This window comes from Corylus avellana, chromosome 2, assembly GCF_965113065.1.
Source record: "Corylus avellana chromosome 2, dhCorAvel1.hap1.2, whole genome shotgun sequence".
Classification (NCBI taxonomy): Eukaryota; Viridiplantae; Streptophyta; class Magnoliopsida; order Fagales; family Betulaceae; genus Corylus; species Corylus avellana.
Window position 1 is genome coordinate 31,571,503 of NC_142491.1, and position 21,784 is coordinate 31,593,286.

The window sequence follows — 21,784 nt, forward strand, 5'->3', positions numbered from 1 at the left end:
AAACGCTGAAACCCCTTCTTATCAGCCGCCCTACACGTGGAGCCTTCCCGGCAAACTTAATTGCAATTTTATAAACCAAAAGTACCACATCATTTAAGATTATGTTTTAAAAATAGTTGCAATTTGAAAACTTACAAATTCTGTATTTTTGAATAGCATGTAATTTTAAAGGTTAAATTCTAATTTTAATGGTCAAACTGCAATTTTATCGAACAGCATTTTCAAAATCATGTTTTTAAATCGGACATTTTGAAATCATTATTTTAAAATATTCCACTTTTTGAAATCTCAAATTCGAACAAACTTTTTTTAAAAAATATAATCGACAGTACAACACTATGACGTGCCGTAAAAATTAACTATTTGATCAATAAGTAACTTCTTTTTTCTTTTCGCAGATTAAAAATGACAATGGCACAAAAGTCTACTAAATAATATTACTATACGAGCATAACATCTATGCGAGACCAAGATAAGATACATATAAATCTTCAACATTGCTGCATTTGAAGAATATCCAATCTCCAATTGGATTAAATTCATTTTGGATCCTGTGAATCATCTTGCAACTTCAAAAAAGGAAGTTGAAAGCTTCCAACTGTTTGCAGCCATAGTCATGGGCAATTTTTTTTTTTTTTTTTACTATGAGAGGAAGGTTATTTAAGAATTATATGATCATTGGTGAAATAGCGTAGAGGTCTGGGCATCTGGGCAGGAAATGAAAGAAGTATACCCATGACTCTTACCAATTGTATGATCAAACTAATAGCTTCAATAGTTCACAAAAAGTTTATCTAGTTCTTTGTGTGTATATATAGGCATGAAAAGGGTGCTTTGCATAAGGTCCAATTCATTCAACATCGAATTGAGAGAAGATGTGTGCAAGCCTGTGATGAATTGATAGTGGCGATACCATTTGCTAGAGGTTTCTTAAGGGTCACTCAACTCAAGCCTAATAAAGTTTGTTACCTCATGGGTACATAAAAATCTATTTGCCCTCAAAATGGACCGCACTCTATGAGCCAACCCTTCTCGGGGGAGCCTCAGTCACATGCCCAATAGACACATAGTAAGAGGACTATAAAAGGGTATCCTCTCATTGACAGTCTTATCTATTTAGAATTGGTTCAATAAGGAAATGATTCATTCTAGCATTCCCAGAAAGAAAACTATTCATCAGAATGTCATCTTCCATATCAGACCCTTGACCTCCAATCCTTGCCATATTAAACAGATTTATCATAACACCGAAAGTCCTATAAGTAAAGGTGACGAAGCCTATTATGAGATAAGCACACCTTTGTCCCCTCACTCTCTTGCCTATTGTATTCTCTTTTGAATACCTCACTGACTTAAGCATCAGAGTGATATCTGCCGGTACTTCGAAATTAGCGAATTAAGGTTAAAAGATTTAACTCATTTAATTAAATGGGTTAGGTTAAAATTGACCTATATAATCTTAATACTCACGCCCCAAACACGAATTACCACCCTTAAATACCAACGCATTTGATATGATAATTCTAAGTTCGTACTTCAAACTAAGAAACAAGGGAATACCCGGAAACCTTTCGTCCTGAATTCTATGATTTGAAATGAATAAAATCTTTCCCTTGAAAGGATTTAAAGCTACAGCCAGTCAACCAACAGCTGGCCCCTCTTACCATTTATAGAAATAGCTAACCTTACTAATAGATTCTTCAAGCTACTCAATTCAATTACACTTGTACTTGTAAATGAGAGAGAGAGAGAGAGAGAGTAAAACAACTTGATTAATTTGAATGCTAGAATCTGAAACAAATAGAACACAACAAGAAAGAGCTACAAAAAGACCATTTTGTACATTCTTCTAAAGCAACAAAGTTCCATTGAAGTCGATAAAAATTGCCCCCCATGAAAGGTAAGCGTGGCGATGATGAGAAACCAGCAGAGTCAAGCCAAGCTCGTTTGAAAATTCAATTCGTCGATGATTTGTTAAAAAGAAATCCCCAAGCACACCTACACGTTGTCAAACATAAATAAACGCCGTTAGCTACCTCTTTCAACTAAAAACAAGAAAACTAGTCATTTGGAGTCAATAACACGTTAATTATCCTTCAAATTACTTCAACCCAAATAAGCAACACATTTTAAATAATCACTACTTTGTTACCACATCAGCATTCCTTCTATTTTCCTTTATTTTCTTTATTTATTTATTTATTTATTTTTGCTTCACTTTCTTCTATAAACAGACAACCTCCATTAATACCGTGCTCGAAACGGTTTAGCCGTAACAAGAATGCCACCGGATTGAAAAAAACGTAGGCAGGTCGGAAGAACTGGATAACGTAATTCCTATGCATGTTTATTTTTTCTTGGGTTTTTGCCTTTGTTTCCCAGATGTGTAGTTAAGGTTTCAACAACGTAAGACTAAAATAAGCAGATGTGAGATAAGATTGTAGTAAAACTTGATGATTTAATAGGGTTTGGTTGACTCCATCTAACTCGTATATAATATTAACAAGGTCGTACATCATGCCCTGGATATTCGCGTTGATGAAACAGGTTATATATTCAATTTTATTGTCATTTCAAATGTCAAGGCAAGTAAATCGTGAACCATGATCGAAGTTAAAATACCCATTAAATAAAAAAGTATTAATAAACCCTATTGGGACAAGCTTTATAGTCGCCACTCTCCCACTTTCAAGTGGTTTTGTGGACTCTTATTTTCATTGCATTAGATATATAGAAATTATTAAATTGAAGTCCTATAACATAAGCGAAAGTTAATTTTCCCAAAATTAAAGGTAAGATTATTCAAATCGATATCCTTTCTAAGATTGGCGATGGTGTTTTCCAGATTGGATTGGATCGAATGATAGATACTCAAATCAAACTTATAAATTTTATGCATAACATTATGTTCCACCAAAAGACTTCGTGACTGCAACTTACAGATTGAGGCACCAATTAGTTAAGATAGTTATTCAGAGTATCCCACTCATTTTTTTACTAACACTACATTTAAAGAGAAATATTACGTACACTATCAAGTGCACGCTCAATGACGTGACAGTAAAAATCACTATTGAATTCAAAATTCGATAGTGATTTATCCAAATCCAATAATGATTTTTACTGCAACGTCAATAAGTGTGCACTTGAGCGTGTGAATTTGAGAATTCCTGTAGCATTTCTCATACTTAACATACAATGGGCTTTTATCCCTTTACATCCTCTATATAGTCATTGGGTTTTGGGGGTACTCAACCCAAATACTTCTTTAAGCCCAAGGTTTCTCGCAAACAGTGCGCGGGCCAGCCCTTGGTTTAAGTTTTAGTGAAGGATACGTGTTTGGGTCAACCCCGTCATCCTACAGTGTCGTGCATTGCATATGGGTCTGCTACAGCTACTACCCCCGATGGTTCTATCGCGTTGTCTGGTACGACTATCGTACCATCGCACTTCAATCTAGGCCGAAGGAGGAGGAGGATTGGGTTAGAGGTTGAGCCCTGGTTTTCCACAACCTGATTGCCCTTCGACGGATCCAGCTTTGAAGAGTTGCAACCGTCCACTGTCGTGTGGAGATAGAAGCCCGAAGAGGCACAATGAACCTTCCAACAAGAACAACACTAGTATTCCTTCCTGCCAAGACCTAATCCTCAACAAGACAAAGGTGTTTGCATCGATGGGGAGGCCAAACCTCGCCGATGGCCCTTCCCAAATATCGGTGAGTTCTTAGAATGGTAAGGGACCCGTCGGTAGGCCTTCGCAGAACTCACCAGCAATTTTGTCTCAATCCCATGGTCAAGACCTAGCCGAGGAGCATGAAGTCTCGATTTTGGTTTTGGAGCCTCCGATATTCCTTCTTGCTGGTGGTCGAAACACAACCTGTCGGCTACTCGGTTTACACTAGACCCAATTGTGGTTAAGTTTCCTACATAGATGATGGTTCTTCCTCGAGTCTTTAGTGGGAAGTCAATCCCACTAGCGAGAAGTCACTTTGTCGACTGTGTTTGGGTTGGAGTTGGAAAGTGTTGAAAGGAGTAATCAATTTACGTTGGACTCGGTTCCATGTTGCATTGTGGATCTTTCAACAACGAAACCCCCTCAGTTTGTAACCCCCTTAAAACCTATTCCCATGTTGTAGTAGGAAATCTAGTTGTTGCAAGTCCATGCATTCAAATTGGGTTTTGCAATGTGCAAAGGAAATCCATTGTGTTGTGAGGGTTTCGAGGAGCAATTTATGGCAATATTGATAACTACTGAAGCAGGCCGTCCTCCAAAGGTGTCGGGTTTTTTTTTACTAATTGTGGCAGCAAAATCAATAGGGAGTTAAGGTTGGAATTTTAATGTGGATCTTCATGTTACTAATGAATCCTAAAATCTTATCTTGGAATGTGACAGGATTGAATGAGGGGGACAAATGCTTAAGGTTGAGAAATTTAGCCAGAGATTGAAAAGCTGACATTGCTTGTTTGAAGAAAGCAGGATGGAAGTTATGTCTCGAAATGCTAAGGGGTTTGTTCTAGCCGGGGTAAAAGGCAAGAGAGCTCTTGCAATGTTGTAATGTAGCCTAGGGTGTTTTTGCGGGTTTAGGGTTTCTATTGTGGGTCTCTTGGTGTTTCTTCTGTTGGGTTTTTGCGGCCGTTTTCTTTGTTCTTTTTTCTTTTTCTGTTTTGGTTTCCTTCTTGTATACTTCTTGTCTGCTTAGGGGCGTCTAACACTTTTTAATGATATTTCTTTGCTTATCTATCAAAAAATTCTAAATGTAGTGTGTAGTTTGTGGGGTTGCCATCACTTGGATTATTGTTGTTTGGATTCTAGAGGTACTTCATGTGGCATTTTGTTTATGTGGGATCAGAGAGTGGTGGAAAAGATCGACAAGTATGTGGGGGAGTTCACTTTGGTTGTTTCCTTTAGAAACGTTGAAAATCATTTCACTTGGGCCTTTGTAGGTGTCTATAGCCCTAATTGTTATAGGGATAGAAGGATTATTTGGGATGAATTGGCTAGCATGCTCCGATGGTGGAACTTGCCTTGGTGCATTGGGGATGATTTTAATGTCAGCCAATTCCCTAGCGAGAGATCGAGAGCAACTAGCTTATGCCTAGCTATGATGGAGTTCTCTGACTTCATTTTTTATCAGAGTTCAATAGATCTCTCTCTTGTTGGTGGTTCTTATATTTGGTTGAACAATCATGAGTCTCCCTCTTGGTCCAAGATTGATAGATTCCTTGTATCACCGGCTTGGGAAACTCATTTTTCAAGCTTGTCCCAATGAAGACTTTCCTAGACTTTTCTCGGATAATTTTCCGATACTCCTTGATTATGGTGACTCTCATAGGAGGATAATTTTCTGATACTCCTTCATTATGGTGACTTTCATAGGAGAGATAAGTACTTCAAATTTGAGAACATATAGCTAAAGTGAAAGGGTTGGGGGGATGAAGTTAAACAATGGTGGGGATTAGCGAGCAGATTGTCCAATTTTATAAAAGGTTATATATCGAGCAATTCAGCTAGCAGCATTTAATGGATGGCATTTCCTTCGATTCGATTGATGAGGCTGAGGCTAATTGGTTGGAGAGAAAATTTGAAGAAAGGAAGGTGTTGAAGGTAGTGAAAGTTATAAATTTGTGACAAGACATTGAGCCCTGATGGCTACTCTATGGCGTTCTTCCAAGCTTGTTGAAATGTGTTAAAAGAAGACATTATGAAGGCTTTTCGTGAATTCCATTATAGACGTAAGTTCAAAAGAAGCCTTAGTGCTACTTTTATCGCCCTTGTTCTGAGTATTTCAAGGGCTATTGATCCCAAAGACTTCGCTCAAAATGTCTTGTAAGTGGCATTTACAAAATTATTGCTAACATTTTAGCAAACAAACTTTAGATGGTGTTGGATAAGATTGTTTCTAAGTCGCAAGATCCTTTCATCCGAGGTAGGCAAATTCTAGATCTTGTTCTTGTTACAAATGCATGCTTTGATAGTAGATTAAGATATGGGGAGTCATGCGTTCTTTGCAACTGGTTTTGAGAGAAGTGATATTCTTGGATTGCTCATCATATTTCCACATTATAGCGGTTCTCAATTTTTGTTAATAGCGCTCCTACCAATTTTTTTGTAGCTCCCGTGGATTGAGACAAGAGGACCCTTTGACTCCTCTGCTGTTTGTCAATGTCATCGAGGCTTTTGGGTATGATGATTTTCGCTGCAATAAGTGGGGGATTGTTATCAGGCTTTTCTGTAGAGACAAAGTTTGATATCTCTCATCTTGCACTTGCAAATGATACTTTGATTTTAGTCAGGCTAACCTAACTCATCGTCATCAACTGCGGTACTTGTTTTACGTTTTGAAGTTGTCTCGTGCTTAAAGGTCAATTTTGGCTAAATCAGAATTGGTTCCTGTGGGTAATGTTGCTGATGTGGACGGGTTGGCTAGGGTTATGGCATATTGGGTTTCCCTTTCGCCTTTGAAATCTCTTAGTCTTCCGTTTGGGGGCATTCTACAAGGCCAATTCTATTTGAAACAGCGTTATTGAGAAGATTGAGTGTCAGCTAGCAAGTTGAAAAATGACATTTTTCTCCAAGGGTGTTAAGGCCACCCTTATTAAGAGTACACTTTCCAATTTATCTATGTACTTCATTGCTCTCTTTCCTCTCCATGCAGGTGTTACTAATCGTATTGAGAAGCTTCAACGGGACTTCTTATAGGGTGGGTTAGGTGAAGATGTGAGATTAAGGCTTTATTTTTTTATATTTTGTATCTTTGCACGGTTGCTTTTGTTTCTCCTTTGGTGATTTGTTATTATTATTTTCCTATACTTTTTTCTCCTTCTAGCTAGGTGTTTTCTTTTGTATACTTTCAGTTTACTTGATAGCGCCTTACGGTTTTAATGATATCTTGATTACTTAATAAAAAAAAGTCATATTTAAAAAAAAAAAAAATTTATTGCATCCCACAATTTAACATGTTAGTTAGAATCCACTTATCAAAAAGAACAATATTTTAGTTAGAATCCAAATTGTTTTGCCTAGGTGAAGTGAGAGGCCATGCAACAAGTGACATGGACTTCATCACATTCTAAATTTAATTGGGAACGACTATATATATATATTGTTTTTATAAGTAATTGGCCCCAAGGAAAAAGGAAAAGAAAGTTTCGAACTAGTGACCTGATTGAGTTGACTTCATCAAATTCTTGGTTAATTGGAAACGACTATAATTTTTGTTTTTGTTTTTTTTTTTTTTTTAATAATTGGCCCCAACAAAAAGGGGAAAAAATGATTCGAACTAGTGACCTAATAGAGTTGACTTCATCACACTCTGTATCTTTGGACCGTTGCGCATGTCTTTCCTGTTTCGATTAGTTATGATGATTTTCTTCTTCGTTTTTCTCCTTCTAGTTAGGTGATCCTATTGTATACTTCCAGTGTACCTTGGGGCGCCTTTACGCTTTTTAATAAAACTTCTTATTACTTATCAAAAAAAAGAATGACTATAATTTTTTTTATACAAGTAATTCTTATTGGGATTAGATTAACTATATAATTTTTTTATATAGAAGTAACTGACCCCAAGCAAAGGAGAATGAGAGATTCAAACTAATGAGTGTGATCCAAGCCGATTGAGCTACCCACGAGAACTATATATTGACCATGTACGCTATACTCTTTATACTCAATAAAATGGGTTCCAAAGTACTGAACCAAGCATCTTTTTGCAAGCACAAATCATCCTACGGTATAAAGAGTATGGGATATCTTTTCTTGAAATTTGACGCAGAAGGAGGAAAAAGACAACCAGCACTAAACTAAATAGATAGCATATAAAAATTTAAAATTTAAAAAAAAAAAAAAATAGATGGCATATAAAAATTAGAATGTTAGCACCAAAAATGTGGAACCATTAGTTTTACGGGGCAAAGTTTTAATACTACAAACACATGATCTCAAGCAACTTCATTTCTCACTTGATTTTTCCGACCAAAAAAACCCAAAAGCAAATTGCAAGTTTGTCCCTAGAAAATTTTGCATATGAAATTAGTCCCCCGTGTTCTTCTTTTTCCCAACAACAAAAAAAAAAAAAAAGCCTTTCAGTTTCATCATACAAAATCAACTTAAGTGAAAGAATGGGCTGACGTGACACTTTTTTATGACAGTTTGAAATCTAAAAAAATAATTAGCAAAATAAATTCACATGTGAAGACTAAAAACCATAAAATAACCAAAAAAAAAATAGAAGACCTTAAAGAAGGAAAAAACAGCAAAATAAAATCAATTTCTTGGTTCTTAAGAATATTTTGCATACAAGAAGCATTTTTTTTCTTCCTCTAATTTCTAAATCATTTTGTAGCTTACAGATCACAAATCAATAGGATTACCTAAATTGACGGGTTGAATTTACCAAGTTACATTTCAGTCAAGACAGCTCCTCGTATACCATATTTGTGGAATGATTAGGATAGGCTTTTATCATATTTATAACTTGATTCAAGTGAGAATATATTTTGATAATCGGGGTGTCTAGGACTTTGCCCCAACTTAGATGCCCGAAACATCATGCAAAGCGCCCTCTCCACACAAGTCAAGTAAAGATCAGGCTTTCGCCCATAGGCGTGACCACAAGAAATTGTCTGCACTCAAAAGGGGGCGAACCTTAGACATGATGCTTCATGAGGCACCAAGGCTAAGCCCTCGTTTACTAAACGATTTTTGATTCGTTACTATTCATTTTACTTTTTCATTTTCTAACATTCTCTTACTTTTTACATCACATCAATCACTTTTTATTACTATCCAAATAAAAAAATCATTATAAAATAAAAAAGTTTCAATTTTTCATACCAAACATTCTTACTTTTTCACTTTTTTTAAAAAAAATATTCTTACTTTTTTTTACATCAATCAATTTTTCCTACAGTATCGGACCAAAATCCTTTAACAAACACACCCCAAGTGACTTATCACAACAAGTGAGAATATATTATGTAATCTTTATGTTCAAACTTCAAAAACCCGCCCGCATGGTTTTATTCCGAAAACTCCTCAATTAATATAAGCGTTTTTCATCATTTTTATATTACTTGAAAGGCCAAAAAAAAATAAAAAAATAAAAAAAAAAGGTGGGGTGGGGAATTTCTGGTCACACGACACTCATCCATGTTTCAAAAGGCAGCCCCAATCATAGTTTGGTGAGGTAGAGGTGAATACCCATACGTCTCTATTTACAAACATAAAATTTACTAAACATACCAAAATAGTCTTCAAAAATTAAGTTCAACTAACCCTTTCAAAGTGCAGTTACATTTCACAACAATTAACAAGTTTATGAGACGCTCACCCTAAAGTTAGGTACTAAGCAATCACAGATGCATCACAAAAAAACAGGTCCATATGCCACTCATAAGCTAAATATTACAAGTGTAAGCCACTAGAGACACGAGTGCAATTGCAGTAATTAATTTTTTATAAAATAGACCAAATAAGAGTGATAAATAATATTCTTCGAGCAATGGCATTAAATGCTGATAGTAAATGCAATAAAAGAGAGCAAGCCCATCAGATAAGACAAATCACCAAAAAGCATGCTAGATCAAGTACATAGTACTGAACGATTGAGATAGCCACTACACCATGCAGTCGTCTCTTCAGACACACCACAAATTTGACACGATACACCAGAGTGGCAAACGCGAATTAACATACAAACTTGCACACTGACCACAAGAACAAGTCAGGCATCTTGACACCTAGTGTTACACACTTAACTCACCAAACACAACCCGCATTTTGCGCAAAATTGATAACAAAGAGAACAGAAGGAAGAAGAAGACACCATAAGCTATATGCCTAGCCAGAGAAACTAACTAGATAAAAGAACTGCCCGAGTAAAAGAAAAAGACACCTCAACTTGCCGAGACGCTTCAAACATAATCTATCTAAATATTTACAATAAGCTTAAAAAACTAGATCAAATATGGAATTAAACCACTGGGTGAAACAACTTCCCCTACAAAGTAATTATTCAAACTGCTACTCAACAGGCATATTATTCATCAACGCCTCCTAGTTAAACATGGATCCCAAAAGTACATAGTTCCTCAAAAAAAATAACTTCACCAGTCATTGAACACATTAGATATCTATGATCCCACCTCTTCTAGCTTTCTAGAGCCAAATTCTTGGTAATATTATAAGCCTCAAATCAAATTACAAAATGAAAACTAGACCTACTTCTAATCCTGCATCAACCAAGATTGCTTCAAACATCTCCAATATAATAAATTTCACGAATAGGGGCAGCAGTCGTTTTTGTCTTATCACCTACTCCAAGACGTAACATGCTGATTCTAAAATACTCAAGACAGAACAAAATCCCACAACTTAAAAGATCAAAAGTCAGCCTTTCACGAACAGGGGCCAACTTTGATTCCAGTTCAAAGAGGCATAGAATATTTAACAAGTTAACCCCAACCATCACTGGCTCCTAAAGCATTAAACTATTATGTTCTGATCCAACTGTTGGACCAGCTTGCATTTCTTCCTCTTCAAATGTCCAGATGAGAAATCAAAATATCAATCCCACTCAAAACCTTACGAAAATCAACAACTCTCCCAAAAAGAAACCACTTCATTCTAAGTTACAGTAATAACATCTACTTACCAATCATCTCCTTACTAGAACCTCTCTCATTCTAGCCACCGTACAATATTTCTTATAACTTCAAAAGAAACCACAAAATGTTGGTCTTTTTCCAAGTGTACCACATTCATCTCAGCACCAGTATTCAGAGTTTTTTTTTTTTTTACTATCAAAAACTAAAATCCAATAATAATTCACTTCAAATCATAATATCACCAGCCTTCTACAGCCAGAATAAATCATATCATAAATACTTCAATTCCCCATTGAAGAATCGGTCCAAAAACTATGATAGGAAACTATAAATTTAAAAATTATAAAAAATAAAATTAAAAATTTAAAAATTTAAAAAAAAATAAATAAAATAAAAGAACTCATGACCCTGAATGTTCACCACAAGCAAGCACAACAAAAAAATATATATATAGAACTTAAAAGAACTTGGACGGCCGCTTGGCTAGCTCCTTTAGTGATTAGTTTCTCTGATTTTCTTTTTCATTTCTCTCCCTCCTAGGCGCTCTCTGTTTATACTTCCCGTGTATATGGGTTGCGCCCCTTTGCGCTCTTTTTTTATATATCATCATTACTTATCAAAAAAAAAAAAAAAACAAATCAAATCTACACTTGAGCAGAAGATATTTTCTTAAAAAGGGATTTATCCATTGAATTAAATCATATTACTCATGGAGGGAGGACTTACCTCATTGTTGATTTCCAGAACCTCGTCCTGCCTGAGTGGTCGTTTGCTGCTGCTGCTGTATCTGGAGGAGGAGGCTAGCAGCAAATTGTAGTGTTGACTGGTAGCGCTGGTTCTTATCAACCTCAACATCCGGGGTGCCCTGCCCAGTACCAAAGAGTGCAGATTGAAGCTGTTGTACCTGATTGGGAAGCTCTGAGCTCACTTTTTCAGCAGCTAATGTTGGTGGCTGGGAAAGAAGAGAACCATGAGCCTGACTAGATGAGGTTAAAGGGCCGTTAACTTGCTGAAAAGGTGGTGAACTGTATAAGCCAGAAGCCTCTCTTCCATGACCCATCCCATAGCCTCTGTGACTATTGGGAGGAATTTCATGCTGATACTGCTGGCTCACTTGAGGAGAAGCAGCAAGCTGTCCACTTTGGTTCAAAGGCCGAGAGATATTTGCACCCTGTGGCAGCACGCTGACAGAAGAATCCTGGATCTGAGCACTACCAAATACCAATGGGGCAGAATGACCAGGTATGCTTGAAACAGGTTGGTAAGGCTGATACTGGGAAAGATTTTGTACTTGAGGATTAAACTGAGTCCTCAACTGTTGCATCGAATGACTCATATGGTCAGAAGTTTGATGATCTTGTTTCCAGTCTCGAGATGGGGTCCCTTTATCTAGGGCACCTTGAGGTGGAATTGAAGGCCTCACAGATGATGAGCCTAATGCAGGTTTATCACTTTCTAAAGCAGAAGACTGTGAATTTGCAGGCAGTAAGGAAGCTAGAGTAGCAATAAGCTCAGGTGTTAACGTCACTCCAGGTTGGGACACTGATAGTGGATTTGTAGAATTGTAGTCTTGAAGTGCTGAATGCATTGCAGGGGACTCACTCGTAGATGGCAAAAGAGATTTTGGAGGAAGCTTCGAGTCCTCATGCAAAACCCTGTTATAATCAATAGGCAAAACTTGTTCCTCCTTCGATGAGACTACACCATACTCAGTATGAGGAATCTGCTGTCTACCTATATATTGAGATGAAGGCATAGGAAGATAAGATTGTTGAGGAATGGATGTGCCACTAGGAGCTTGTTGTGGAAACTTAAGAACCACACCATATAGACGTTCAGGACCCGCAATTTTCAAAATGCTAGTTAAGAAATCTGATGGAGGTACCAAAAATAACGTGGTCCCATCATCAAACTTGGCAACACCAGCACGGCTTTTTGCACCTAGGTAGCGGAGGAATTCAGTGTATGAAGCAAAATCATCTTCACTGTCTGGCAAGAAGAAAACAATATCAAAACCAATGGCATCAGCATAGTGCTTCGAGAGCATATCCAATCCTGTTCTGGCCGAGCAATTAACAACTTCAGGACTGCAAAACCAACAATTCTCACATAAATGAGAGCTAAGAGACACATAATCGGATTAGACATACAAAATTATTATGGCAAAAGCAGTTTGCATCAAGGTTTTTTTTTTAAAAAATAAATAAATAAGAAGAGAGAGAGAGAGAGCATATCTTCGATAAATTGACAAGGTCTCAAGTAGGAGGGTACAATCCAGCGAGGAAAGGATGCAGACAGGTTTAAAAAGAAGGGCATTATAATGTTCAAAAGAAATATAAATCAAACAAATGAATCGGAAACTTCTTTTACATTACCAACATATGCACTCTATTCATTACTCATATATATGTGAGAACATCAGATAAATAATAATGCTGTTACAAACTTCCCTAAAAGTTGCAGTCAATTTAATGAGGTCTACATAGTTTAGAAAAATACTTATGCTCCAACTTATTACATCTTAAAAAGCAACTAATTATATACAGCTCTAACCTATTGAAATGAGATGATAATAATAATAATAATAATAAAATGCATACTAATTTAAATGAAGAAAGACCCAAACTCTTTAAAGACCTCTCACGTAAAACAATCATGTGCATGATCAAATACCTAAGGGGTATGCTAGCGCTGAGGCATGTAGTAAGCAGAGATTAGTACAGCATCCTAAACAATTCAAATAGAAAATGATAAAGAAAGAAAAGGAAGAATTATACTCACAGCGCAGTCTCTATTCCTTTTCCTAGAGGGACACAACGAGCTTGACAAACAGGTGTTCCCCCCTTAGCAAGAATACCACGCCAAATGCAATCATTATCAACATGACCCTGACCAGGTCCTCCAGCCATGGCCCGTGCACCTACAGGACTGAGGCTACTCCTCCCAGGAACATTTGCTAAAGAATCAGAGGGACCTCCATCAGCTATTGGGCCAAACCCATATGATTGATCCAACCCCAACCCACGATCGTCAAGTTTTCTCAAAGGAAAAGAAACGTCATCAATGGACAAAGCATCATCTATCCTCGACCTTTTAGAATCCCTTTGAAATTGATTTATGTCAAATACGTCCCAAGCACCAGACATAGGTATTGTGGACGGTATAATACCTGTTCCAGGAGAAGGGAGCATCCCAGCTGCAGCAGGTGGCCTTTTCCAGTTTGGACCCATCATATTTTTCAAATTACCATCCTGAAAATTAGGATGCGTGGCCAAATCATCAAATTCTGGGCCTTGAAGCAGAGGTTCAAGACTGCCTTGACGACCAAAAGGCCTCATAGGCATAGATTGCAATGATGCAGGAAAATTATTTGATACCATAGGACGATTATGACCAAACAAATCCAATTGTGCAGGTCGAAATGATGGTTCGTTCAAAAACATCTCTGGCCTTGGCCCTTTAGTTCCAGGAAAAAAACCAGGGTAATCTTTGCCAGGTGCCAGCTCACTGCTCGAAAACATAATGGTTATTCGCGGATCATTAAAAAGCCGGCCCTGCAACCCTTCCTTAGCACGTCGGGCTTCATCCACACTCCTAAATTCCACAAAGGAGTAGTTTCTTGAAGGAAAACTCTTAATTCTCTCGATTTCACCAAATAAAATCATAGCATTGTGGAGCATTTGTTCGTCAATCTGAATAGAAGGAGGGTAACCTATCCACAAAACATTGCTGGGTTGACCATCTCCCTTTCGCCCCCCAGAAGACAGAGGATTCTGAAACGCATTAACAAAAGTTCAGAACATTACTGAATTGAAAAAGATGGGTATAGCAGAATACTTCCATCTACAATCATATAAGCAAATCACACATCTGCAATCCAAGTGCCTCCCACGAAACCAATGATAAGATCAGACTAGATCTGACTTAACCAGTGATTTAGTCCACCACTAAGTTGTAAGATAGACCACATGTGATGCAAGCGGTCAACAAGAGAAGCATGGCCTTGGAGACATTATCAATACAGACAGTTTGCAATATCCAGTACAACAGAGTTCAGAGGTTGAAACTCACCAATTGCCTTTTAGGACCTAAATGGGGATCAGCAGGTCCCATGCTTCTGCCCTGAAACTGCCCATCTCTGGAATCGGGCCACTGTTCCTGTAAACATTAACACAGGACACATAAGCTCATTTCAAAATGACGAGAGAAAAAAAACAAAGTGAAGCAATTGAAATTTCAAAGACATCTACAGCATCTTAGAAAGAAAATTGTTCGTGGAATCTACAGAGTTTTTGATACACATGAAGGACATTATGTAATCAATACAGAACTCACTCCTTACCATCAAGCTTACACCAAAAAACAAATTGATTCAATACGAAGTGAAAAACTTTTAGTATTTCTAATTTCAGACCCCAAGGCTTCAATGGTGAGGATGTCATTATTACTCAATTGAGTAGTGAGAACAAACTTCATGCAGGTACGCACCAAGCAACAATTTTCAAGTTCTCTCCCTACTCAGAATCACCCATGATGACAGCTGTTATGATGAATCTTATGACAGCCACAATATCTCATAGGAAAGACAATGAAAATTCTGAACAAGAGACTTACTCTTCTTGAGGGCTGCGACCTAAGGAAATCCACCCGTATCTGGTCACCACCTAAACGCTTCCCATTCATGTTTCTCATGGCTTGGGAAGCATCTTCCAATCGTAGGAATTCGACAAATGCAGTATTGCGGTCTCTAAGAAACTTAAAATCCTCAATTTTACCAAACTTAAGAAATTCTTCTTCCAATTCTTCCTTTGAAACTGTTGGGCTAATTCCACCCACCCATAGATGCTTACAAGGTTTTGCCTGAAAGGCAGAATTTTAAGAAAATTCACAAGCATCACAAGATCGCACGTTTCAATAGCTAAATCCAGTATTTAGAAAAACTAATCAAACAAAAAGCTACAAGATAAGGGGACAAAAGATCAACTTGGTGCCAAAATAAAATCATATAACATGCTATAGAGAGAAGAAATTACTGGTATTATTACTTCTCAAAAAAAAAATCACTGGTTTTACAAAACTGTGAGCAATTAACGAAGAGCCTCAATCAGCCTTTACTGGCAGATGCACGTATCCTAAAGAAATTACTGATGCATTAGCCATTGGGTCAAGCATCAAGGCCATGGAGGCCTATAAAAAAATTAATATAACTGGTTACAAGGCTTTTCATATGTATAAGATTCTATAAAATCCCCGAATAGGCATCCCAAGACAGCAACTTTTAACAGCAACATATATTCAAGAAAAGAACAAAACAAAACTTGATGTAGCATCTTCAATAGCTACGTATATTCAAGAAATCAATCTGATTGACATTAAAAGGAAAATTTTTTTTTTTTTTTGTTAATTAATGTGAATATTATTGAAAAAAGCGCAAAGGGGCGCAACCCTATTGCAAATATATATACAAGAGAACCCCTACAACATTAAAAGGAAATCATAGTACTTGCAAGGGTTAAAATCACTTCTAAACATTTAAATGACCATTTCACATAAACGAGGAAGTATAAAAAGTCAAGAACACAAAGTAAACCAGCATCAGCCGTGTTCGTAGGTACGTAAGACCTTGGGGAACTAGATTAGCACTATATAGTTGCAGCACATGAGACGTCTATGACCTCAAACCTTTAGAACTCGTCTACATATTCTACCACACAAGTGGGTGAAAAAGGTTCAGAAATCTTGCAACCACAGAAGGAGACTTGGTGAAAAGGTTAAGAGAAGCAAACACATGGGCCTAAAAGCCGCAGAAAGAAAGCTAATCTTAACACGTGTATCATACAAAAGACAAAGTATGGAAGCAAAAAAAGATTTAGAATAGGAAGGAAATCTAAGAAATGACAATCTAAGCAATGAGCTTTTTCCTTTTTTTTTTTCTTTTTTTCAACAGAATTTTGTGAAGAATTGAATTTCTTGCATGTTAGTCTTGTCATCAAATGGATGATTAGCACAGTATCTATTTGTTGTAAGACAAAAGTTAAGCAAGTCTCTGAATGAGAGTCAACATCTAAGGACTTTAGCCATTTATGAGTCATGAGATCAGAGAGTTCTTCGTGGTGCCAGACGAAACATCAAGATACTAACCGTCAAGCATATGGGAGAAAATGACCAAGTGCAAGAAGCATCTAGGGATTATGAGCCCTTCATGCCACAAATGGATCCCAAATCAAGGATATCCTTCGCTGTGTTCCCCATTTACTATCTAAGATGTATAAGGCAAAATTTTTCACTAATTCTTTTTTGTTTTCTTTCTTTTAACTCCCTGATTTAAAATGAATCCATCAAGCCCTTAGAGGAGTATTTTGGAGATAAAAGACATGTTAAAGCCAGACTTGAAGGTCAGAATCCATCAAGCCCTCAGAGGAGTATTTTGGAGATAAAAGACATGTTAAAGCAAAACTTGAAGGTCATATAAAAAAGTTAGTGCTAAATATTGGCAAACCATTTATTGCATATTTCCTAGAACTATAGGTCGAATATTAGCAAACCATGGTTGCTTATTCTAGAAAAGAAGGAAGAAACTATGCACATATTGGTGATTCATTGATGGTAAAATGAAGATGTCTTATACTCACCAAAAGACAGTTATCATCTATAACATATAAATTAGATAAAAGTACCCTCTGGTCCTACTAATGTTGATGCAACTCTCATTGAGACTCTAGTTTGTCAAAAATATTTTTTATTAATCCTTTTTACAGGCATTTCTTCCGCGATTAAGGCATAGCACACCTACCATGAATTCCCATATTGGATTATATTGAATTTCGAAGACATTATTTGGGAATGTGTTAAGTCCCTCATTGGTGTTTACTAGATAGAACTGAATCATATAAAATGAATGCAAAGAGCTCAAATTATGACTAATCCTTTTAAAGTATAGTGCAAGTGTGATTGACATTTTTCACACGACATGACATATACGGATCATGCAATCATTCTTTTATGATGAGATAACATTAGAAAGGATGCTCTAAACTATGAATTGAACATTTCCTTCTTTTTTTTCAATTTAAGTCCATATTGCCCTTTCGCACACTCTTTCTTTTTTAATTTTTTAATTTTTCCTTCCTTTTTTTTTTTTTTTTTTTTGGTGATAAGTTAGCTCCTTGTTGAACTCATTGTTGTACATATCATAATATTGGTGCGATGATTAGTTATATTAAGGGGCGCCTTACTCATAATATTTGTGATAAGTGAACATACCATAATTAATGAAGTTTATGAAAGGAAAGGAATGACAAAAGTTTTGAGGACCTTGAGAGAAAATTGGAAGAAATTAAATCTTTATTCTTCAAAACTTTGTATCTTTAGACAACTACTTATGTTCTCCTTTGACGATTAGTTATATTGATTTTCTTGTTCTGTTTGCTACTTCTAACTAGGTGCTTTCTCTTGTATACTTCATATATACTTAGAAGCGCCTTACACTTTTAATGATATATGTCAATTACTTAACAAAAATAATAATACTTGTGCAACGAGATCATGTTTCTGTTGAAATGGCAAGTAGGGTTGGTTATCGACCCCTTCAGGTTAGTATTCGATTGTTCTAGAATTCCGACCAAGGATCGGAATTGGAATTCCAATTTCAAGCTAAGCCAAACTGTATGGAATTTTTGAGCATAGCCAAGAGTAGTTGGCTCGGCTCGGCTCGAAATTCGGGTTTTATGTCAGGCTCTAGCTGCCACCAAAATGCATATCATCCACATGTTGCCAACTAAATTTCAAAAACAAATCAAGGCACCATCATAGCAGCAAGTCATCCACCAAAAGGCATATCATGAGAGAAATAGTTTGGACAAAAATAGGTTAAGAGAGAGAGAGACGGCAGTAAAGAGATCAGACCAAAGCAAAGGTAGCAGCAGGGGACAAAAGAAAGAATGAAGAGAAAGAGAAATCTGAAGTTAGATTAGGTTAGGGTTCACTAAAAGAATGTGTATTTAGAATGCTTATTATATATGCAGGTCGGGTCAGAATTCAGAATTTCTGAAAATGGATTACAAAATCTGCCCCAACTCAGGGAGAAATTTAAATCATGTTACCAACCCCGAGCTAAGGCTTGTCAGGAGCCGGCCAAGCAGCTCGAGTCGGCTCGAAAAATGAGGGTTATGTCGATAGTTGGGGGGTTAATGCCCAACCCTATGGCAAGAACAATTATAGGCATCAAAGTGAAGCACACATCAAAAGGTTTGACAAAACTTCTAAGGCTAACTCAGCATGGTGGTGTCTTTTGTATATGAAAACTCATCAGCTCAAGACTGGATTTGAAGCCCAAGGTTCAAACATAGATACTAAAGTCAGAATTCACAACATTCTATAACCTGCATAACCCAAAACCCATCGTTCATGATTCAAAATCACAAGTTTTATGTGATTTATCCTCACTACATTCGCTTCCCAAATAATATGAGCCACTGAGCCAGTGAATTGGTCCCCACTATTGGGAATTTGTAACGGAAATAGCGCACACACCACTTAATTGAAGGGGAAAAAAATTATTTGGACTTGAGATTCATATGAATTGCTATAAAACTAGAGAAAGCCTCTGGTTTCAAAGTGTCTTCCTTTTTCTGTCAGCGTTGATTTACCTTTGGTTTGATATAGGGGACTCGAAAACCACAACTTACTTCTACACTTAATTGAAATTGATACAACATTTTTACCAATAGAAAATTGAAAACTGAAACGAATTTAACAGTAAGACCTTAAGTTCAGTTTCCGACTCCTGGTGACAATAATTAGTAGTCTATAGACAACTCCTGATACTTAAATTTGCATAATCAGAGCAAAACATCATTATATCCATTGCTTTCATTAAGTTGGGAACAGGGATTATCTCCCACGCATCTTGAACGTGTTTTAAACTTTGCACGGTGGTATATGTTAATCTTAGGTTTGGTGTCAACATGTATGGCTGTTCTTGAGTAAAAACTTTAATATTTCTGTTCACATTTAGAAATCCCATCCACTGTTTACCAGAGTCTGAGTCATGCCTTGAAGTAGCAATTTTGATATCCTCATTCTCGGTTTCTGTATAATGTAACTGGGGTTTGTGAAACTATTCATTGTGATCCGCAATGAATTGATGATTACATAAAGTTCATTTCATTTCAAACTCTTCGCTTGTGTTCCTAAATCATAACGTTTAATTACTGTACTAATAGCGCTTCAACTAACATTTGGATCAAACCTAAATACCCATTTCCCAGTGATCAGGTTCTTCAGGGATTTGAGAATGAAGTTCGGGTTGAGAAGCGTAAAACTGAAGTTTGCTGTGTCAATGAATGCGCAACTTAATTTTTTTTTTTTTTTAATTCTTCATTTCATATCATTTTAAGAAAAAATAAATTTTTGATCCCTTTTATCTCTAAATTTATCGATAATTTAACGCAAAATCCAGGTCCCTATTAGTAAAATTGCATTCTACTTCCCTGATTTACCAAATTATCGTACCCAAGAAAATATTCGTTTAGGGATCTGAGAAGGAACTCAAGGGAATGAAAGTTGAGACCCATAAAACTGCAGAAATCATAAATTTCGAATAAATTATATTACACAAACTCACAAATCCATAAACCAAGTAACAACGAAAACCAGATAAACCTAACGAGACGCAGAGATCAGAACAAACCGGACGCGCGAACTCGATCTTGACGGGGTGACCACGCAGCTCGGCGCCTTGTAAAGCCTCCTTGGCGGCCTTGGCATCCTCGATGCGCTTGAAGAAGATGAATGCGTAGCTCCGCGACGAGTAGGAGGTGACGCTGTCGAGCGCGCCGTACTGCGCGAAGAGGTCCATGAGATCCGAGTCCGCCACGTCGCTCGCCAGGTTCCCCACCCACAAGTTGTTCGACGGCATCTCCGACTCGTCCGAGTCAGCGTTTCTGCCCACCCTGCTCAATTTGTTCGGTGGCGGCATTGCGATCGAAAGCCCTAGAGATAAAATTAGGCTTTGGTGAAGTGATTTGGAGATTGATTGCTATAATCTGTAACAGGACCAAGATTGTTTCAGACAGAAAAACCCTAGAAAATTTGGGGACTTTTGGCGAGAGAGAGAGAGAGAGAGAGAGAGAGGATGGTTATGAAATGAGCGCCTGAGAGATTAATAAATCGGAGTTTCAAGGAAGAGAGAAAGAGATAGGGTTTTTGTCGTGAGGTTTGAACACGGTTTAAAGTTCGCGACGTTTTAATGCCCCGTTTGGTAAAATTCTTCCAAAAGACGGTATTTCGGTTTTCAAAAGCCTAAACGGACACGTCTTACATCTATAATGGAATTAGATTTCAATAAAATTTCTTAAAATAATGGCCTCGACCACGTCATGGTGGTAGCCTGGTAGGTGGACCATTCAATGGATCGCGACCACAGAACCACCGTATCCATGTTATTTGGTGGTGCGAACAGCTAAAAGGTCCGTTTGAAATTATATTTAATGAGTTTAAAAGTGTTTTTAATATTTAAAAAATTAATTTGAAAAAAAAATACTCATTTTATAAAAAAAATTAAAAGCGTTTTTTAAGAGTTAAAAAATTTAAAAGTTGTCAAAACGCACTTTTGGAAAAAGTTTAAAAATAAACTTTTATTCAAAATTACTTTTTGACTAAAAAATTTTATTTCTCAAAAGCAATCACAAACAGATTAAGCGCTTTCAATTTTTTTACAAAACGAGTATTTTTTTTTTAGACAAACTTTTTTTGTGTTAAAAATACTTTTAAGTCCCTCAAACACAATTTCAAACAAACCCTAAATGGCATGCCACACACAAGAGGTTGCCACTCGAAACATGAGCATAAAGTTCTCGAAATTAATTAATAAGAGTAATTAATTTGGAGTGTTACTCTTTGTTCAGCGACCCAAATTATCACTCTATGGATATTATCGTTTTCATATCTTTTTTTATTGAATTCTTAAAATTAAATATGTTAAAAAAATATTAATATGGTAAAATCTAAATCATTTAATTTCAAAGATAATAAATGAGATTTGAGAAAATCTACTCATTTAAAAAATAAAAATAAATAAATAAAAAAGAAGATTAGAATCTGAATCCAAATCAAAACTACATATTGTTAATTTAAATGGAGACTAAGTAAAACAATTTGTGCAACGAATTTATTATATG

At 36.6% G+C, this 21,784-nt stretch overlaps 1 protein-coding gene across 3 annotated transcripts; it reads right to left on the reverse strand.

Annotated features, from left to right (window-relative positions):
• Positions 1-1,613: 1,613 nt before the first annotated feature.
• FPA (RNA binding protein) lies at positions 1,614-20,830 on the reverse strand. 3 transcript variants are annotated; one of them, XM_059579370.2, is made up of 7 exons: positions 20,296-20,830; positions 15,219-15,464; positions 14,676-14,762; positions 13,982-14,377; positions 13,386-13,855; positions 11,331-12,691; positions 1,614-1,998 (listed from the first exon to the last, which is right to left on the reverse strand). In XM_059579370.2, the coding sequence occupies exons 1-6, from the start codon at positions 20,581-20,583 to the stop codon at positions 11,332-11,334; spliced, it is 2,847 nt and encodes a 948-aa protein (XP_059435353.2). In that variant the 5' UTR covers positions 20,584-20,830; the 3' UTR covers positions 1,614-1,998; position 11,331. The 3 variants fall into 3 exon arrangements, with proteins under 3 accessions (XP_059435353.2, XP_059435352.2, XP_059435354.2); XM_059579369.2 differs by having other exon boundaries at positions 13,386-14,377; XM_059579371.2 differs by lacking the exon at positions 15,219-15,464 and having other exon boundaries at positions 13,386-14,377.
• Between the last annotated feature and the right edge of the window lie 954 nt (positions 20,831-21,784).